This window comes from Macrotis lagotis, chromosome 1 (genome assembly GCF_037893015.1).
Source record: "Macrotis lagotis isolate mMagLag1 chromosome 1, bilby.v1.9.chrom.fasta, whole genome shotgun sequence".
In the NCBI taxonomy this organism is placed as follows: Eukaryota; Metazoa; Chordata; class Mammalia; order Peramelemorphia; family Peramelidae; genus Macrotis; species Macrotis lagotis.
In genome coordinates this window covers 24,000,021-24,016,916 of record NC_133658.1, presented here as the reverse complement: position 1 = coordinate 24,016,916, position 16,896 = coordinate 24,000,021, and the positions used below count along the sequence as shown (strand labels likewise).

Here is a 16,896-nt window from a genome sequence, read left to right as displayed (position 1 = left end):
ATTCTCCCTTGACTGGGGACCAACCACACGAAGCTGAATCACTGTAATCAGAAATAACAATCTAATTTATATAGCACTTTAAAACTTGCAAAGCATTTTATATATATTAACTCATTTTAACATTAAAACTGTGTGAGGCCGGTACAATTATTATCTATATGTTATAGATAAGGAAACAGAAAGTTTAGGGACCTATGAAAGTCTAAGAATTTGAACTCAGATCTTCCAGATTACAGGCTAGCAATCTATTTTCTATACTTTCTACAATGTCTTTAATTCACTTAGCAGTTATAAATGCCAGCTGTGCCCATAGCACTGTGAGAATCCTCAGTCAGAAGCTCACCAAGAGCACCTGAAAGTGATGACTGTCAAGAGTTTCCTGCTCTTACCACAGGCTCCATTTTACTTCTTCTTTTACTCCTTCCAGACAGGGGTGGACTCTGCCTGGTGCTACATGTGCTGTTGGGTAGTGACAAGAGGGCGGGACTTTGGGAGATCCAATTCCACAGCAAAGAAGGCCTTGTGCATAAAGGAATTTCTTTTCCTACATGGGAACTCTTAGACAGAGGAGCTTATGGATTGGTAGTTCTGCTAAGTGGGGTGATTCTGTGGATTCTAAACATATACATCCAGAGCAAGATGTTGAACTGGAGAAGGGGAAGAGAGTCATTTTCATTCTGGATATTTATTCTGGTGCTCTTTGTTCTTAGAGAAATCCAGGCAGGTGAGTCTGGGAAAGTTGGGGTGTGAATGGGGATAGATGGAGACCTCTGGGCTTGGCATGGGAAATTTGGTATGATGTGAGGAAATACAAATAATAACCTTATGATCTAGTCTATTTTGAGAGAGATCCTGTTATCAACTGTCTGGGAACTACTAGCGTGACAGAAGGAACATTTATCATGACCTCAAGGAACTCCTACTCTGATGGGTAGACTCAATATAAAGAAAGGAAATATACAGGAATAGAGAAGCAAAGTTATAATTCAGAGTATCTGGACCAACTATACTACCTTGTTTCCTGAGAAAAAGGTTAAGGAATCCCAACAGATCTGAGTCACCTAGGGAAATGTAAAAGTTTGCCTAACAGAGATAGGTCACTGTCTCTTTTGAGGCAACTTCCTGGGTTCTGTCCATTTTTTTTTTGCAAGGCAGTGGTATTAAATGACTTGCCCAAGGTCACATAGCTAGGTATTTACTCACTCTCTTTCTCTCACTCACCAGTCCTGTCCATTTTACCTTATAACATTTCTTGTTTGTACCCCCTTCCCTCCTCTGACACGACCACTCAACTAATGTAGGCCCTCATCATTTCACACCTGTATTAACCTTCTTGTTCTACATGTTTCAAGTCTCTCCTGATTCCCATTCCTCTTTTCCATGTAGCTGCCAAATTAATCTTCCTCAACCACCAATCCTATTATGTCTCTCCCTTATTCAATAAATTCTAGTGGCTTTCATCACTTCCAGAATTAAGCATAATATGCTCTATTTTTCACTCAGAACATTTTATAGCATGACCCCCTCTTACTGATTCCTGCTTTTATGGATCCTTGATTTGTATTCAACCTGTGATAAGTCCTGATTGGAAGGTTGCCTGTATGCATTTTCTTTTTCTGGAATGCCCTCCTGGAAAAGATCTGGAATTCCTTATGTTCTAAATATGCAACAGTGATTACCCCAGCCCCACTTCCTAAAAGCCAGGAATGTTATATTCTACACCTCAGCTAGGATTCTCTAGTAAACTTAAGGATTTGGTGGCATCTAGACTCTTATCTAATCTCCACTAGTGGTGTTTCCTCAGTTGCAGGGGTAAATTTCTACATCAGAGTGCCATTTAATTGCTAAATATGCAAATGTGCTTTTTGCCAAGCAATATTTAATTCAAAGATATAACAAACAGATAAGCATAATTTTCAGCATGGGGAGCCTAATTACCCCTTACACCATATCATTCTCAGGTGTGGGAAAGGGGATTAAGTTCATGGCTTACTTTATTACCACCCTAGAACAATCAGAAGTTTCAAATGCAAAGCTGCCCTTGGGTCAGAGTCCCAAGTCCCCTAGCTTCTCAGGGCTTCCATTCTTGAATTGCCTAGCTGTATAATTAATTGGAATCTTGCCTCTAAGTTTATCATGGCTTGGTTCAGAGTCTGATTGGTGAGAATCCTACTTCTTTTACCTGAATCTGAGATGACCAGAAAAATAGAAGTTCTAAAGCCATTTTCAGGGTGATAGGGTCTAAAAGAAGAGGGGGAGGCCCCTTTCTCCAGTTTAGTTCACTGTGTTCAAAATGTGTGTAAATTTTCACCATCTCTGGATACTAAGGAGCAAAAGTGAGGGAAAGGATAAAAGACTATCTTAGTCTGGTAGTTTGAACAACATAGAGTGTTCTAGAAAACCTTTCATCAAAGGAGGCTTCTCTCATTCAAGTAATAGGGTACCTTCTTCATATGATCTGAGCATGCTCCAAAACCCTGATTGCATATACTATACATATGTTTGTGTGTGTGTGTGTGTGTGTGTGTGTGTTTTGACAAGACAGTGGGGTTAAGTAACTTGCCCAAGGTCATATAGCTAGGTAATTATTAAGTGTCTGAATCTGGATTTGAACTCAGGTCCTCTTGATTCCAGGTCAGTGCTCAATCCACTGCACCACCTAACTACTCCAATTGCCTGTACTAATGGTCAAAAGTAGTAGTGGGAGGTAGGTGGGTGTGAGGTTCTGAGCTGCTTTCACATCTGATGGCTCTTGTGTCTCTGTCTCATTTTGCCATTCAGCCTACCACAAGCATGAAATAAAACACATTGCAGTGGGAACATCTCAAACACTCTTGGATCTCACTGTTGTTGGACTCATTGATGACATTCAGTGGGCTTCCTATCATAGATCAAGCCATCAGATTGTAACCAAGGCAGCCTGGATCTCTGAAGCTGTGGGAATGAATTTAATTGAGGAGATTAAAGATGTAATGATAAAACATGGAGAAAATTACCATTTTGACATCCATTACTTGACAAGAAATGACACACAGACTGGAAGTAAGTCACTTCCATGCTTCCCTTGCCCCATCCTTTCCATGATTTTAACAGCTCCTGTCCACCAAGCCTGTTTGGACCAATCTCTAAGAACCTGATCCTTTAGTAGCCCAAGGAGCTCAGATCACTCTTGCTTCATTCTGAAGGGAAAGGGCTGTAAAAGAACCTACTTTTTAAGATACTAAATCCTCCACTGAAACCAGTTCAGAGAGTATTTTCCCTTCAACTTCAGCTTTCCTATTTTATTTCTTCCCAAGACTCTAATTATTGTGTGTGAATTCAAGATATTGAGTCTTTGTACTTTACTTGATGCCTGAATTCATTGATTAGTCCCACTTTCTTTCTTGGTTCCCTGATACTCTCCTCATTCACCTTATCCTTGTCTTTATTCTCCTTTATATCCTTCTCCTCTTCTACTTTTTCTTCCTCCTCCTCTTTTTTCTTCTTTCTCTATTCCTTTTTCATCATTATCATATTCTTTTTCTTCTTTTCCTCCTTTTCTTCCTTTTGCTTTTTCTCTTCTTCCTCCTCTTCCTCTTCTTTCTCCTTTTTGTTGTTCCTTCTCTCTTGCTGGCACTTAATTCTAATTTGTGCTTTTTGTTTTTAATCTCTCTTTATTACTCATTCTAAATCCCAGAAATGTGCTTATTCTGTGTTCTTTATATAAAAGAAAAGAGCACATAATAATTCAGAAAGAATACAGTAGGGAAAGGTAAGTAGCAATACATATTCAAAGTTGAATGTTACTTGACTTCTAATATTCTCTGTCCTTTAACAACTCCCCTTCCAATTTTTGCTAAGATTTTATCCAGACTTGGAGAATGAAGTTCTTTTAAAGTCACCAGAATCATTCTACTTCACATATATGGTAGTTTAAAAGTTCACAAAACAAAACCCTTTTTCTTTTTTAAAGAAGTTTTTTTGAATGTCATTTAATTTATTTTTTCATTTACATGCAAAACTAGTTTTCAACATTTTTTTGTAAACTTTTGCATTCCACATTTTCTACCTCCTTCCATTCCCTCCTCTATCCACCATGACAGTGAGAAATTTGATATAGGTTATACATTTATAATCATGTTTCACATATTTAAACATTAGTCATATTATGAAAAAAGATTCAGAACTAAAGGGAAAAATGAGAAAAACTTAGCAAGTTTTAAAAAGTGAAAATAGTCACCATGATCAATATGGACCTATTGTTTAACATGGCTATAAATATAGACCCTATATCAGATTACTTTCTGTCAGGGAAAGGAGGAAGGGAAGAGAGGGAGGGAGAAAAATGTAAACCCAAATTCTTGCAGAAAATGATTAGTAAAACTACTGGTGCATATAGTTGGAAAAACAAATAAATAAAATATTTTTAAATAGTGAAAATGGTAAGCTTTGGTCTCCATTCAGACTCCATAGTTTTTTTTTTCCTTTGGATATGAATGCATTTTTGATCTAAGACAAGACTTTTAAAATTGTCTTTAATCACTTGCTAAGAGGAGCTCATTTCATCATAGCTGATCATTATATAATGTTGCTGTTAATGTGTACAATGTTCTCCTGGTTCTGTTCCCTTCACTCAGCATCAATTCATGCAAGTCTTTCCAGGTTTTTCTGAAGGCTGCCTGCTCATGGAAAAAAAATACTTTTATCTTTTGGAATCCACAACAGAGTTTCTTTCCATCAATTTCTTCATAACCAATTTTCTCCTAGAATATCTTCTGTTTTTCCTCTCCACAGGGAATCACACATTGCAGATTGATTTTGATTGTGAATTAGATGGAGATATTCAGTTGAGTAGCCATGTAAAGTATGGCTTGGATGGAGAAGATATGCTCCAAATAGATGGGTTAGAAGGACAATGGATAGTCCTGGACCCTAGGGCTCATGGAATCAAATTAATTGTGGAAACTCCTTTCTGGACTGAAGTGAGAAAACGTTACAATAAGAGGCATTGTATTGGCATCATGCAGAAAATCCTTTGGAAATCCAACATCACAAAGAATTGTAAGTACATTTTCTGCCATCTTTTACCAAACCATATCTTCTCAATATTCAATACTATCTCAAATAAATAATCAAAAAATTATGGAACTAGATATAATAATATCAAAATTCACTTAGAAGTCACAAAGGAAAAATATTAATAATAAAGGAAGGAGGTTTAACTGTACCAGACATAAAACTATATTATATGGTCCTGACTAAGAAATAGAAAGATAGATGAATGGAACAGAGTAGACATACAATATATAGCACCCAATGAATATAGTTGCTTGGTGTTTGAAAGTGTAAAGTTTTAACTTTTGGGAATAAGAATTCATTATTTGGTAAAAATAAAATGTTGGGAAAACTGGAAAGTTATCTGGCAGAAACTGGGCATGGATATACATCAATATCTTTCCCAAGATAAGGTAAGATAAGGTAAAAGTGGTTGCATAATGTAGATGTAAAGGGAGATATTGCAAGAAAATCTGAAGAACATGGAACCATTATCTATTACTCTTATGGATAGGTGAACAATTTATGAACAAAGAAGAGATAGTGTTGTGAGATGTAAAATGGATATTTTTGATTACATTAAATTAAAATGTTTTGTACAATTAGAACAAAAAGCCAAGTGTATAAGAGTGTAAAAAAATTATATTGGAGAGAATTTCTGGCAGAATGTTTTATGTCAGCATAAAACATAAAGCTGAGGTTTAATAAATTGACATTTCTCTCAAAAAAATTGGTCTGAATTTTTCATAACATTAGCTGCCCATCACCATTCGCAATTGGTTTAAATGTCTCCTGCTTATTTGGAAATGGAGAATCACAGAATTTCCAAGTTGATAAGAAGGTTATTTGTATGGGGAAAAACAAGTCATCTAAAATTTGTCTAATTAGTATTACTTTACCACTTGATGCTATGAGACATATTAGGTGTGAAATGAGATGTGTGCATGTGGGTATATGTGTATAAAGATACAAACAAAGATATAAATATATACATTTGAACATATGTACACTCATGAATATGTATGTGTGTGTGTGTGCAGATATACATGGCCACTTAGGGAATTTGTTTTATCTAACTATATTATGCTTGAAACAAGATATAGAGGGAAAGAGATTAAATAGATTTTGCTTAATTTAAAAAAAGAGAGAGAGGAGGGAGTGCCACAGATGTGGACTTTTGTAGGCATTTTTACACATGGTCACTGAATGATTATTATACTCGTTTTGTTTTGTTAAAACATATTTCTCACAAATGTGAACAATCTCTAAATGTTTATAACACAAAATCTAAACATTAATAAAATATTAAATATATTTGCATTTAAAAAGCAAGTAAAATTTTCAAAAATAATATTATAATAGTTATATAAACTTAAAAGAGATAAATGTAAAGTCCTACGGTGGATTGGGGGAGATTAAACTCCTCAAGAGTCAATGATGTAGCAGAGATATAACATACTTAAAGAGAGCAGCAAGACCCTTTTTGAACTCTGTCATGGAAAGAAAACAGCAGGAATGTTGCATTCTCTGGAGAGAACAATTTTTTGGGACAACAATGAACTAAAGTGTCTGATTATAATCAGTTATATGAGAAAGTCAACTAATATGACAAGTTTAAGCACTTTGCTTTATTAATATGATGTAGAAATACTAGAAAATAAAATGCTAAAGTAAAAAAAGAAATAAACCTAAAGTGGCCATCTCATCTTCATCTGAGGACCTCTAATGAGAGACAACTCCCTCCTTCCCCAGGCTTTACATTTCTATTTTAATAGCTCACTTTCATAAATGAAAAAAAAACAAAACAATATAACATAATGTAAACAACAAAAGTCTAACAAAAAATGGATTTTTATTGAGGGTTTGTTAATAAGGTCTGAGAGGTAGGGAGGATGAGTGGACCAATGGATCTTAATTATCTTTGGTCAAGATGTCTTCTTCTACCTTCAGTACCACCAGAAGTATATGTTTCTCGCCGAGATTTCCCCAATGGCACCATCACCCTTTCCTGTACAGCCACAGGCTTCTACCCACAATCCATCTTACTGCACTGGAAGAACGGTATTGATGGTGCTAAATGGGGGAAAGAGAGCTCCAGTGGCACCCTGCCTAATTCTGATGACACCTTCTATCTTCGAATCTCTCTGGAGATCCAGCCAGGAGACCCAGGGACAGGTTATGCTTGTGTGGTGGATCACAGTCAGCTGGAGTCACCAACTATATACCCAGGTGAATGTCTCAATCAAGCTAACTGGGCCCAAACCCTAAGCCATGGGAATCTGTTAATTCCTGCCTACATCCATCCCTGCCTAATAAAGGGTCCAAGGGCAAAGTCCCCACTAGAAATTCTTCTCATTGTACCTTGAAGAAATTGAATCACCCCAATTCCATTAATTTTCTGTTGCTTTTCTTTCTGTAGTTCCTGACAAGCCATCCAAGGGGAATGTGTGGGCTATTATCCTGAGCATCTTTCTAGCAAACATCCTGATGATTAGTTGTTTTGTGGTCTTTACCAAATGGAAGAAGAGAAAGGCAGGTGTGTATCATTAGAAGAGGGGGAAAAGGGATGGGGAGAACACATCCCTGGGGTTGTGTAGGGGTTGAAGGTAACAATTGTGTACTTTGTGAAAAGAATACCAGAAACACAGATTCTCAGAGTTGGAAGGCACCTTGAATGCCATCTATCCAAATCTTAAAAGAACAAATTCTTCTGTCCAATATTCCCAAGAAAATGTCAATATATCCTTGGACTGAAGATTACAAGTGATAGAGAAGTCATGACCTTAAAATATTTTGTTTCTGATATATGGGTTTGTTGGAAAGGATACATAGCTTAGTGGATGGAGAAAACCTGGGGTCAAGTCTAATGTCTGATACAAACTGGCTGTGTGTTCCTAGCAAATCACTTAGCCTCTCCATTACCTGGGTGACTCTTTAGTACTCAAATTTTCAGAGAAGTTGCTTATGTCTATTTGTAGAGAGTGTTTTCTTACCTGTATCTTGTAGAGTGTCTGACACAGAACATACCTTTAATAAAGGCACTTGGTAGAGAAACTGAACTGGGTATTGCTTCACAGTAAAATCACCAGGTATATTTTGTTTGTACATCAACTACTCCTCTCATTTGTCTTAGAATTTCATTTCTTTTAAAAAAGGTGTGTGTGGGGGGTCATGATGGTTTAGCAAAGCTACCACATCAGTTCCAAAGAATGACCAATGATCTCCTGACTTTTGGACAGTTTTTGAGCTTTTGAATGGTTTAGGTTATTGTCTTTTTTTTCACATACGGAGGCAGAATTTTTTCTATTTACTTTCCAGTCAGCATTCCTACTTTTTTTCCTTTAGGATTAAGTTAATAATTTTAATTTCTATTTTGTACAATAGAAATTCAGAAACTTAAACAGCAATTATGGTACAATTTTCTTCAAACTATGCTTATATTAAATAGTTTCTAATGCTCTCATCATTCCTCACTTTCCTCTGGATATGCTCCAGTTTCTTTTCCTTCCCAAAACAGAGCATTTCCAGAGAATGCAACATTCCTGCTATGTTCTTTCCATGACAGAGTTCAACAGGGGTCTTGCTACTCTCATTAAGCATGTTGTATCTCTGGCTACATCCTTGGCTCTTAAGAAGCGTAATCTCCCCCAACCCATCATAAGACTTTAAATTTATCTCTTTTAAGTTTAATTCATTGACTTCTATTCATTGCTCTGTTCTGTTGCCCACTTTCTGGATCCCACCTATTTTCTTTAGTACATTATTTATCCCTCCCAGTTTGCTTTTATCTTTCAGATCTGATAGTCTATAAATGACTTCATGCAAGTCACTGAGAAAAGGAATTATGGATATGGTCCCATGAAATACCATTGCAGACGCTCTCCACAACATGCTGTCACTAATCCACTTATCCTCAGATTTTGGATCCAGGCTTTCAATCAATCTTAGTCAATCAAAGAAGTCATAGCACTACCCCCTACCTTGAAAAAAGGCCATGGAGGTCTTTGTCAAATGTAATATGACATCTAGGTCTATCACATTTCCTGGATTGACCATGACCCTTTCATTAAATAGAAATAGAGCTTATCTAGTATGATGTTTCCATTGAATCTATGCTGGTATCTCAGTGATCTCTTGACATGGTTCCAGTTATCTTAGGATTTGGAAAGGAAATTTCTCTGGACCAGGTGATGTGCAGTCAGGACAGCTACATCCTCTTTAATTATTTAAGTTTGGTCCCATCTAATGTTATTAGTTACAGAAAAAGGGAAGCAAAGTAAGAGTTGAGTAAAGATATTTTCTCTCTCTCATAAGTTAAAATCCAGTGTACCCCAATCCTTATCCCCAATCATTTATTGGGGTGGCTAGGTGGCAAAGTGGATAGAGCACTGGCCCTGGAGTCAAATCCAGCCTCAGACACTTAGTAATTACCTAGCTGTGTGGCCTTGGGCAAGCCACTTAACCCCATTGCCTTGCAAAAAAAAACCCCAAACCCATTCATTTATTGTTCTTCATTTGCTTCCTGACCTAATATAGCTGGGAATATGTCACCCTTATTTGTGTACTTAGCAGAGATCACCAGTTTCAGTTTATTACGTACACGTATGCTTCTGTCATTCTTTTAAAAATTACTCTTTTTAGGATAAATTATTATCTTCAGTCACATACCTTTCCCAATGAATCCCAAAGAAAGCTTTCCCTAATAAAAATAAAAAAGGAAAAATCAAACAAAACCAGTTCAAATAAAAAAATAACAAAAAAGACTTTTATCCTATGGAGTTTCACCACAAGAGTTGTCCTAGTTCTTGAAACAAGAGGTAGTTTTCCACATCGCTTCTTTGTTGTCAAGGACATTTAATATCATTTTATATAATATGACCTTCATTTACAATAGTTTTATAATTACTCTTCTCATTTACATTTTATAAGAATTTTCCATTTGGCTTTCCTTCTTTTGCTTACTTTACATTGTATCCGTTCATGTGTTTTTCTGATCGCACCATATTCATTTTTCTTACAGTACAATAACATTCTTTAATATTGGTCTAGTCATTCTCCCAGAAGATTAGTACTTATATTTTTCCATATTTTTGATATTACACAAAGTTTTTCTATAAATATTTTTGTCTAGTTGAGATCTTTCTTTCTAATAAATAATAATAACGAACATTCATAGTATACCTGCACTTTTCAAGGGATTGAATTAAGAGAGCTTTAAACATTTTTTTTTCATTTTACCCTCATAATAAACCTGGGAGGTAGGAGCTATTAACACTCCTTCTTACAGATGAGAAAGCTGAGACAAATAGAGGCTAAATGGCTTACCCAAAGTCATGTAACTGTTGAGTCTCTGAGGTCATGTCTTCCTATGGGGTGGCCCTCTCTGCCATTGATTTTTGCAGTCTATGCCTGCATTGAAATCTCTGGGGAAAGGGTTATGCATATTTTAGTCAGTTTCTTCCGTAATTCCAAATTTCTCTGAAGAATATTTGGAACAATTTGGAGATTCACTAGCCGTGTGTTACTATGCTCTTCTTTCCATTCTGTTTCCAAACGTGAGTATTATTTTTCTGTTCTCTTTTCTATTTGTTGAAGGGGAGGTGAAACTTCAGAGTTGTTTTGATTTCTCTTTCTCTATAAGTGATTTGTAACATTGTTAATGGATGAATTCTTCTTTTGAGAAATGTTTGTCATATCCTTGGGCCACATATCTTCTGGGAAAAGTTTTTTTTTAATATTTCCATATATCTTAAAAATCTGTCCCTTGTAAAAAATATTTGATCTAAAGATATTTTCCAGGCAACAACTTCCCTTCATAGAGTGTTTGCATTGATTTTCTTTACATCTTTCAATATCATGTAATTGAAATATATATATATATATATTATTTTCTATATGTGCCCTTTCTTCTAATGAATTCAAACTTTTAGACATAGGTTTATAAGAAACTCAATTCTTTTGATTTTTTTTATGTTATGCCATTTAGTACTCAGGTCACATATGCATTTCACGTTTATTTTTATACATATTGTAAGGAATAGGACTAAACAATTTTTTCTATACTTCTGAATTTTCCAAACATCTGATTTTATTCTTCTGTTATATTTTTGTATTTATGTTGTTATCTGTTTACCACCCCCCCAACTTCTATACATATTTTTAAAAATCCAAGTTGGTGAATTTTCTGGACATCCACATTTTCTATTTAAATATCTCTCTCCTTTTCCTTCTCATCAGAATTGTTCCTTTTTGTGACCTCAATAATTCCCTTTTAAGAATTGCACAACCCACCTGAAGTGACTTCCTTTTGCAGAATTTGAGTTTATGTGATTAAAATCAGCCTTCCTCAGAATGTTTAGAGGCTATATATTCTACAGTGTGTAATTCCTCTGTTCTCTATCATAAACTCAAAGATGTCATGATCACTGATATACAAATTCTCACCATTTCCAGAACAGTAACCTGCTACTCCCTTTTAATAAAATTCAGAATAGAATATCTTCAATTGATTCCTTTAGTATTTGAATGATAAAATCATTATGAAGGAAAACAAAGGAATGTTTGGTTGCTCTTCATTTGGTAGGGTCAGGTAATTTAAAATTCTTTATTACTTTTTTTTTTGCAAGGCAATGGGTTAAGTGACTTATCCAAAGTCACACAGTTAATTACTCCTTTAAGTCTTTGTTTTTAGCTTATAATATGCTTCTTGCACTTCTCTTTCTGTTCTGGGAGTCTGTTGTATAATCTGATGACAAAAATCATTTTGTTTTCTCTTTAAATTACTAACCAGATGTTCTACTCCATGCTTATCCTTTCTGGTTTCTGAATTTTCTTCAATAAATACATCTTAATATACAAGGCTATACTGAACATGCCCCATCTCTTACTACATATTTTGTCAAACTTTTTAAATATATATATGTATCTACACCTTTGGGGTATCATATTCAAGACATGAATCTCATCCCATCCATTCTCAGAGACAAAGACAAAATTTCATTCTTGTCTTAGGATCCAATCCTTTCTTATCTGTCATATTTTTTCACAATTCTTTCTAGGACAAGAAACTGAAGAAAATGGTGGAACACTTGGTACCTTCATCAGTGCTAGTGAAAAAGGCAAGGAACAAACAAGAGAAAATAAGCTTTGAGAAGTGTTTATATTGTTAAAAAGCTGACATCTGGAAGTACTAGAATTTCTGAACTGTGGCATAAAACTTAAGAATGACAGACTTGTAGGAATTGTCATGGCCTTTACTATCCACTACATTATTAAGCCAATCAGCATAAAGAAAAATAGGTACATTTCAATTTATTTATCCATTCAAAAGTGTGAATATTTGACTCAAGTGTCATTAAATGATGACCCCATGTGTCACAGATGGCATATCCAATATATGCACATACAGTCACATATACATGTATATATTCACATAGTTTCTATAAATATGTGCATATAAGTCTATTCACATATATTAATAAATTCATATACATACAGACACACATACACATTCTCTCCTCCTGAGTTTTATGATCCAGAGAATTTGGGTAGTATCATGTTGGGCATGGTGATAGGAAAAGGTACATTTCCAGGATGATACTTAATAGAGATACTTTTATAGAGATAAATAAACTTGACCATTGGATACTGTACCTTTTAATCACTTAATCAAAATGAAGTAGACCCCTGCTGCATGATTTACTGAATACTCTAAAGGGAAAAGGAATCGATTCCTGATACTGTTCCACATCCAATGAGATCTTTTTCATTATTAATTGATTACAGGAAGAGAGGCATCAAAGGAGATGTTCAAGTTTAGGCTTTGCTAAAGAGACATCAATGGGTGGGAGTGAAAGAAATATAAAAAAATATTGAGCAAAATAGAGTCAGTTGTATTTTCCAAAAATATCTCCTTTTGATGAACTTCTAACCAGAATTTCTGCAAAATAGAAATAAGAACAGCACCTTGTTGTGAAGATGAAATGAGATAATATTGGGAAGTGGTTAGCATAGTTCCTGAAATCTAGTAGGCACTATCCAAATGTTTATTCTCTTCTTCCCACTTGACTGCTCTCACTCTCAGTTTCTTGAATGAGGAGAATAATAATCCTTCTCTTTCCCTTTTCCTCTCACCCAAGTATGCTAAAAGTGCTTTATAAATGGAGTTTTATAAATATCTTAAAATAATTTTTAATTAAAAAGAAAGTAGAGTGAATCAATTGGTTCTTTATATTTGAGAAGGCAGATTCCATGAAAATGTAGAAGGAAGAGGAGGAGGAGGAGGAAGAGGAGGAGGAGGAGGAGGAGGTGTGACAGACAGCAGTTATCAGCCTACCTGAAAAACACTGGACAATTTTGGTGGATTTGAAAATTCAGATGAGGGCAATAGGTCACCAAAAACTTCAAATGAGGCATTCAGTTGCAGTAAAAGAGATGTGGAGATTTCATTGGCAGGGGAGAAAAATGAAGTAACAAGGTGTTTTTTTTTTTAGGTTTTTGCAAGGCAAATGGGGTTAAGTGGCTTGCCCAAGGCCACACAGCTAGGTAATTATTAAGTGTCTGAGACCAGATTTGAAACCAGGTACTCCTGACTCCAAGGCTGGTGCTTTATCCACTACACCACCTAGTCGCCCCCAACAAGGTGGTTTTTGAAAGGATGAGGCTCAGTCATTGGAGGGCAATGTGATGTGATGACCCCTTCCAGTTCCTCACTTGTAGGGAAACATGGATGTATACATTGTGGTAATGATGTTTGTGTTTTCCCTCTTATTGTGTGTTTGAGTAGAAATAAAATAAAAAATAGAAGGGAATCATTTTCAGGATTAAGAAGGTACTCCTTATGATCTCCATTAGGTTCCATCTGGAGTCTTTTATTCAGTTCTTGGAACATTTCAGGAAGAACAAAATGTTTGAAGGATTTCCAGTAGCAAGATAGATTGAAGAAAACCTGAATGTTTAACCTGACAGACACATTTCCTGAATGACTGAGTTAAGGAGATGGCAGGAAAATCATAGAAGTCTTCAGGAGTTCTCATGTAGAAAAGGAGGAGGGAGGAATGGCAATACAAACTTATAAAACACTTGCTGTGCTCAAGGCATTATGTGAAGCCTGTTTCCAAATATCATTTCAATTGATCCTTGCCACAACCTGGTGAGGGTAAAGTAGGTACTTAGGTAACAATCATTTGATAGCTGAGAAAACTGAAGCAGTCAGAGGCTAAATAACACACCTAAGTTAATAAGTATTGGGCTGGCTTTGAATTTACAGTCTTATTGATTTCAATCTCAGTGATTCATTCAATTAGTCACCAGGTGCATCAAGAAGAAAAACAGGAAACAGATTTCTTCTCTTTGGATGCAGAGGATAGTAGAAGCTTCAGTAGAAGCTTCAAAGAGCTAAATTTAGGCATGATATAAGGCAAAATTTCCTGACAATTCGAGATATCTTCTGTGATAAGGGCAACTGCAGGAGCAATGAGTTGGTTCCCTTCCATGAGAAGTCTTCAAGCATAAGTTGGTTGGCCAATATGAAAGGAATCCTTGTTTATGTATGAATGGGGCTAGATGACTGTTGAGATGCCTTCACACTTCGAAATTCTGTGACTCTGTGATCACCCATAGTTGCTGAGAACCGTGCAGTCTTATATGACTTTCTTTTTGTGATTTATATATGAACTGAGAATAGGTAACAAAGGAAATGCTGAAAGGACGTGAACTGAGATGGTACAGACACTGCTGAACAAAACAGAACCCTCAGGAAAGTTTTCTAATGGGAGGTGGATTTGGTTTCTGCATAACTAATTTCTGAACATTGATTTCATTCCCTTTCTTTATCTCTTCCATTAGGATATGGGGATCATGGGATAAGTTTAACATAGGTCCTTTTTCCTCCACAGGGACAATTTCACAAACTGAAGTGGAAGAATCTTTTCTTTCTTCTGTGGCTTCTCCTGTTACTTCTCATCTTTAGTGAAGGAATTCATCAACCCTCACCCCAATACCAAGGCAGTTGCCAAGGCATCTTCCATGAGAACCCTCACATGTTGTCAAAGGGGTCATTTGCTGCATATCTAAGCATAATTCTAGTCCTATATTGACCAGGCATCTCTATGTAAGAGGCAAATCTGGGATGAGACACCCAATAAACTTTCATTTTATGCCATGAAAGTCTTGCTAATTAAAATTTGTTTCTTAACAACATTACATTGAAGAATTTTGTTTGCTTTTCTTTCCAAGTACATGGTTGTAGTCTTCCTGCATATTGTCCTCCTGGTTCTGATTACTACACTTTGCATCAGTTCATATAAGTTAACTAGGCTTCTTCTTACTCTTTTTTTTTAAAGTTTTTGCAAGGCAATGGGGTTAAGTGGCTTACCCAAGGCCATACAGCTAGGTAATTATCAAGTGTCTGAGGATGGATTTGAATTCAGGTACTTCTGACTCCAAGGCCAGTGTTCGATCCACTGTGCCACCTAGCCGCCCCTTCTTACTCTTTATGTTTATAGTTTCTTATGACAAAATCTGATTTCATCACATCTATGTGCCACAATTTGTTCAGCCAATCTCCATATGATGAATTAATTTGTTTTCAGCTTTTTGTTAGCTACAAAAAGTTCCACTGTGAATATTTTAGTGTGTGGAGAGCTTTTTTTTTCTCATAGATTTCCTTGATCTATAGAGTGAATCTCTGAGTCTAAGGAGCTGGGCATTTTAGTCAATTAATTTACACAATCCCACCTTGCTTTCTAATAAAGTTGTCACCAATGGTCAACTTGTTGCCTATCTTTCCACAACCCCTTTAACATGGGCCATTTCCATCCTTTTTAAATTTGTTGTGTGTGAGGGTAACAAATGCCCCAGGGTTTTTTTTTCTGGTTTAAATTTCACTTACTATTAGTGATCTGAAAAATATTGTTGTGTTTTTTATTGTTCATATCCTTTGACTACATATCTATTTTTATTCTTCAGTCATTTTCAGTTGTATCCAACTCTTTGTGACATCATTTGGGATTTCTTTGGCAAAGATCCCAAAGTGGTTAGCCATTTTCCTTTCCAGATTTAAAACAGAGGCAAGAGAAGGTTAAGTGTCTTAAACTGGATGTGAACTCAAATCCTCCTGACTCCAGGCCTGGTATTCAATCTCCTGGCACCATTTAGCTGCTGACTGGTGGCATTATTTATTTCTGTCACTTGTCTGTGCATTTTAGATATCAAACCCTTATGAGAGGTATTCATGTATTTTTTTTTGTTTTTTGTTTTTTGTTTTTGCAAGGCAAATGGGGTTAAGTGGCTTGCCCAAGGCCACACAGCTAGGTAATTATTAAGTGTCTGAGGCTGGATTTGAACCCAGGTAGTCCTGACTCCAGGGCCAGTGCTCTATCCACTGCACCACCTAGCTGCCCCTATGTGAGAGGTATTCAATGCAGCCTCTTTTCTTCCCATCCTACTTACATTAATTTCATTTGTTCTGATGCTTATGAATTTAAATACTGTCATTTGGAACATTTGCATTTGATATGAACATTGGTATATTGTTTCTTTAAATACAGTGTGACTTCCTTATCTAGTTTTGCTTTTGTTGTGACATGTTAAATTTGTTTTCTCTGATGACATGATGCAGCTTTTGATTTTATCTCATACATACTTTTGTTTTTTCCAGTCTTTGATGTCTTTCTTCTTAGATATATTTCTTGAAAACAGTAGGTTGTGAATTTTATTTTTATTTTCTTATAAAATCTTTCAATCTCTGATTTGTAGAGTCCCCCCGTTTCCATAAGAGCAGTCAACAAATATTATGCAAAAATTTTGTAGTTACTACACTTATTTAATCTCACCCCTGTTCATCAGTTTCCACAGCTAGAG

The 16,896-nt window shown here is 35.8% G+C and overlaps 1 protein-coding gene across 2 annotated transcripts; it reads left to right on the top strand.

Moving 5' to 3' along the window:
• The first annotated feature begins 556 nt into the window (after window positions 1-556).
• LOC141512887 (hereditary hemochromatosis protein homolog) lies at window positions 557-15,189 on the top strand. Of its 2 annotated transcripts, none has more exons than XM_074222236.1 (6): window positions 557-724; window positions 2,782-3,042; window positions 4,774-5,040; window positions 6,985-7,263; window positions 7,454-7,570; window positions 14,931-15,189. In XM_074222236.1, exons 1-6 carry the CDS (start codon window positions 640-642, stop codon window positions 15,002-15,004), a joined length of 1,083 nt encoding a protein of 360 aa, XP_074078337.1. In that variant the 5' UTR covers window positions 557-639; the 3' UTR covers window positions 15,005-15,189. The 2 variants fall into 2 exon arrangements, with proteins under 2 accessions (XP_074078337.1, XP_074078328.1); XM_074222227.1 differs by lacking the exon at window positions 14,931-15,189 and adding an exon at window positions 12,093-12,197.
• The last annotated feature ends 1,707 nt before the right edge of the window (window positions 15,190-16,896 follow it).

Bases quoted from the DNA above. Each gene is read 5' to 3' on its own strand.
- LOC141512887 (XM_074222227.1), top strand. From the start codon at position 640: ATGTTGAACTGGAGAAGGGGAAGAGAGTCATTTTCATTCTGGATATTT. The intron at 725-2,781 runs GTGAGTCTGGGA...TTTGCCATTCAG, and splicing joins TCTTAGAGAAATCCAGGCAG to CCTACCACAAGCATGAAATA. The intron at 7,571-12,092 runs GTGTGTATCATT...AATTCTTTCTAG, and splicing joins ATGGAAGAAGAGAAAGGCAG to GACAAGAAACTGAAGAAAAT.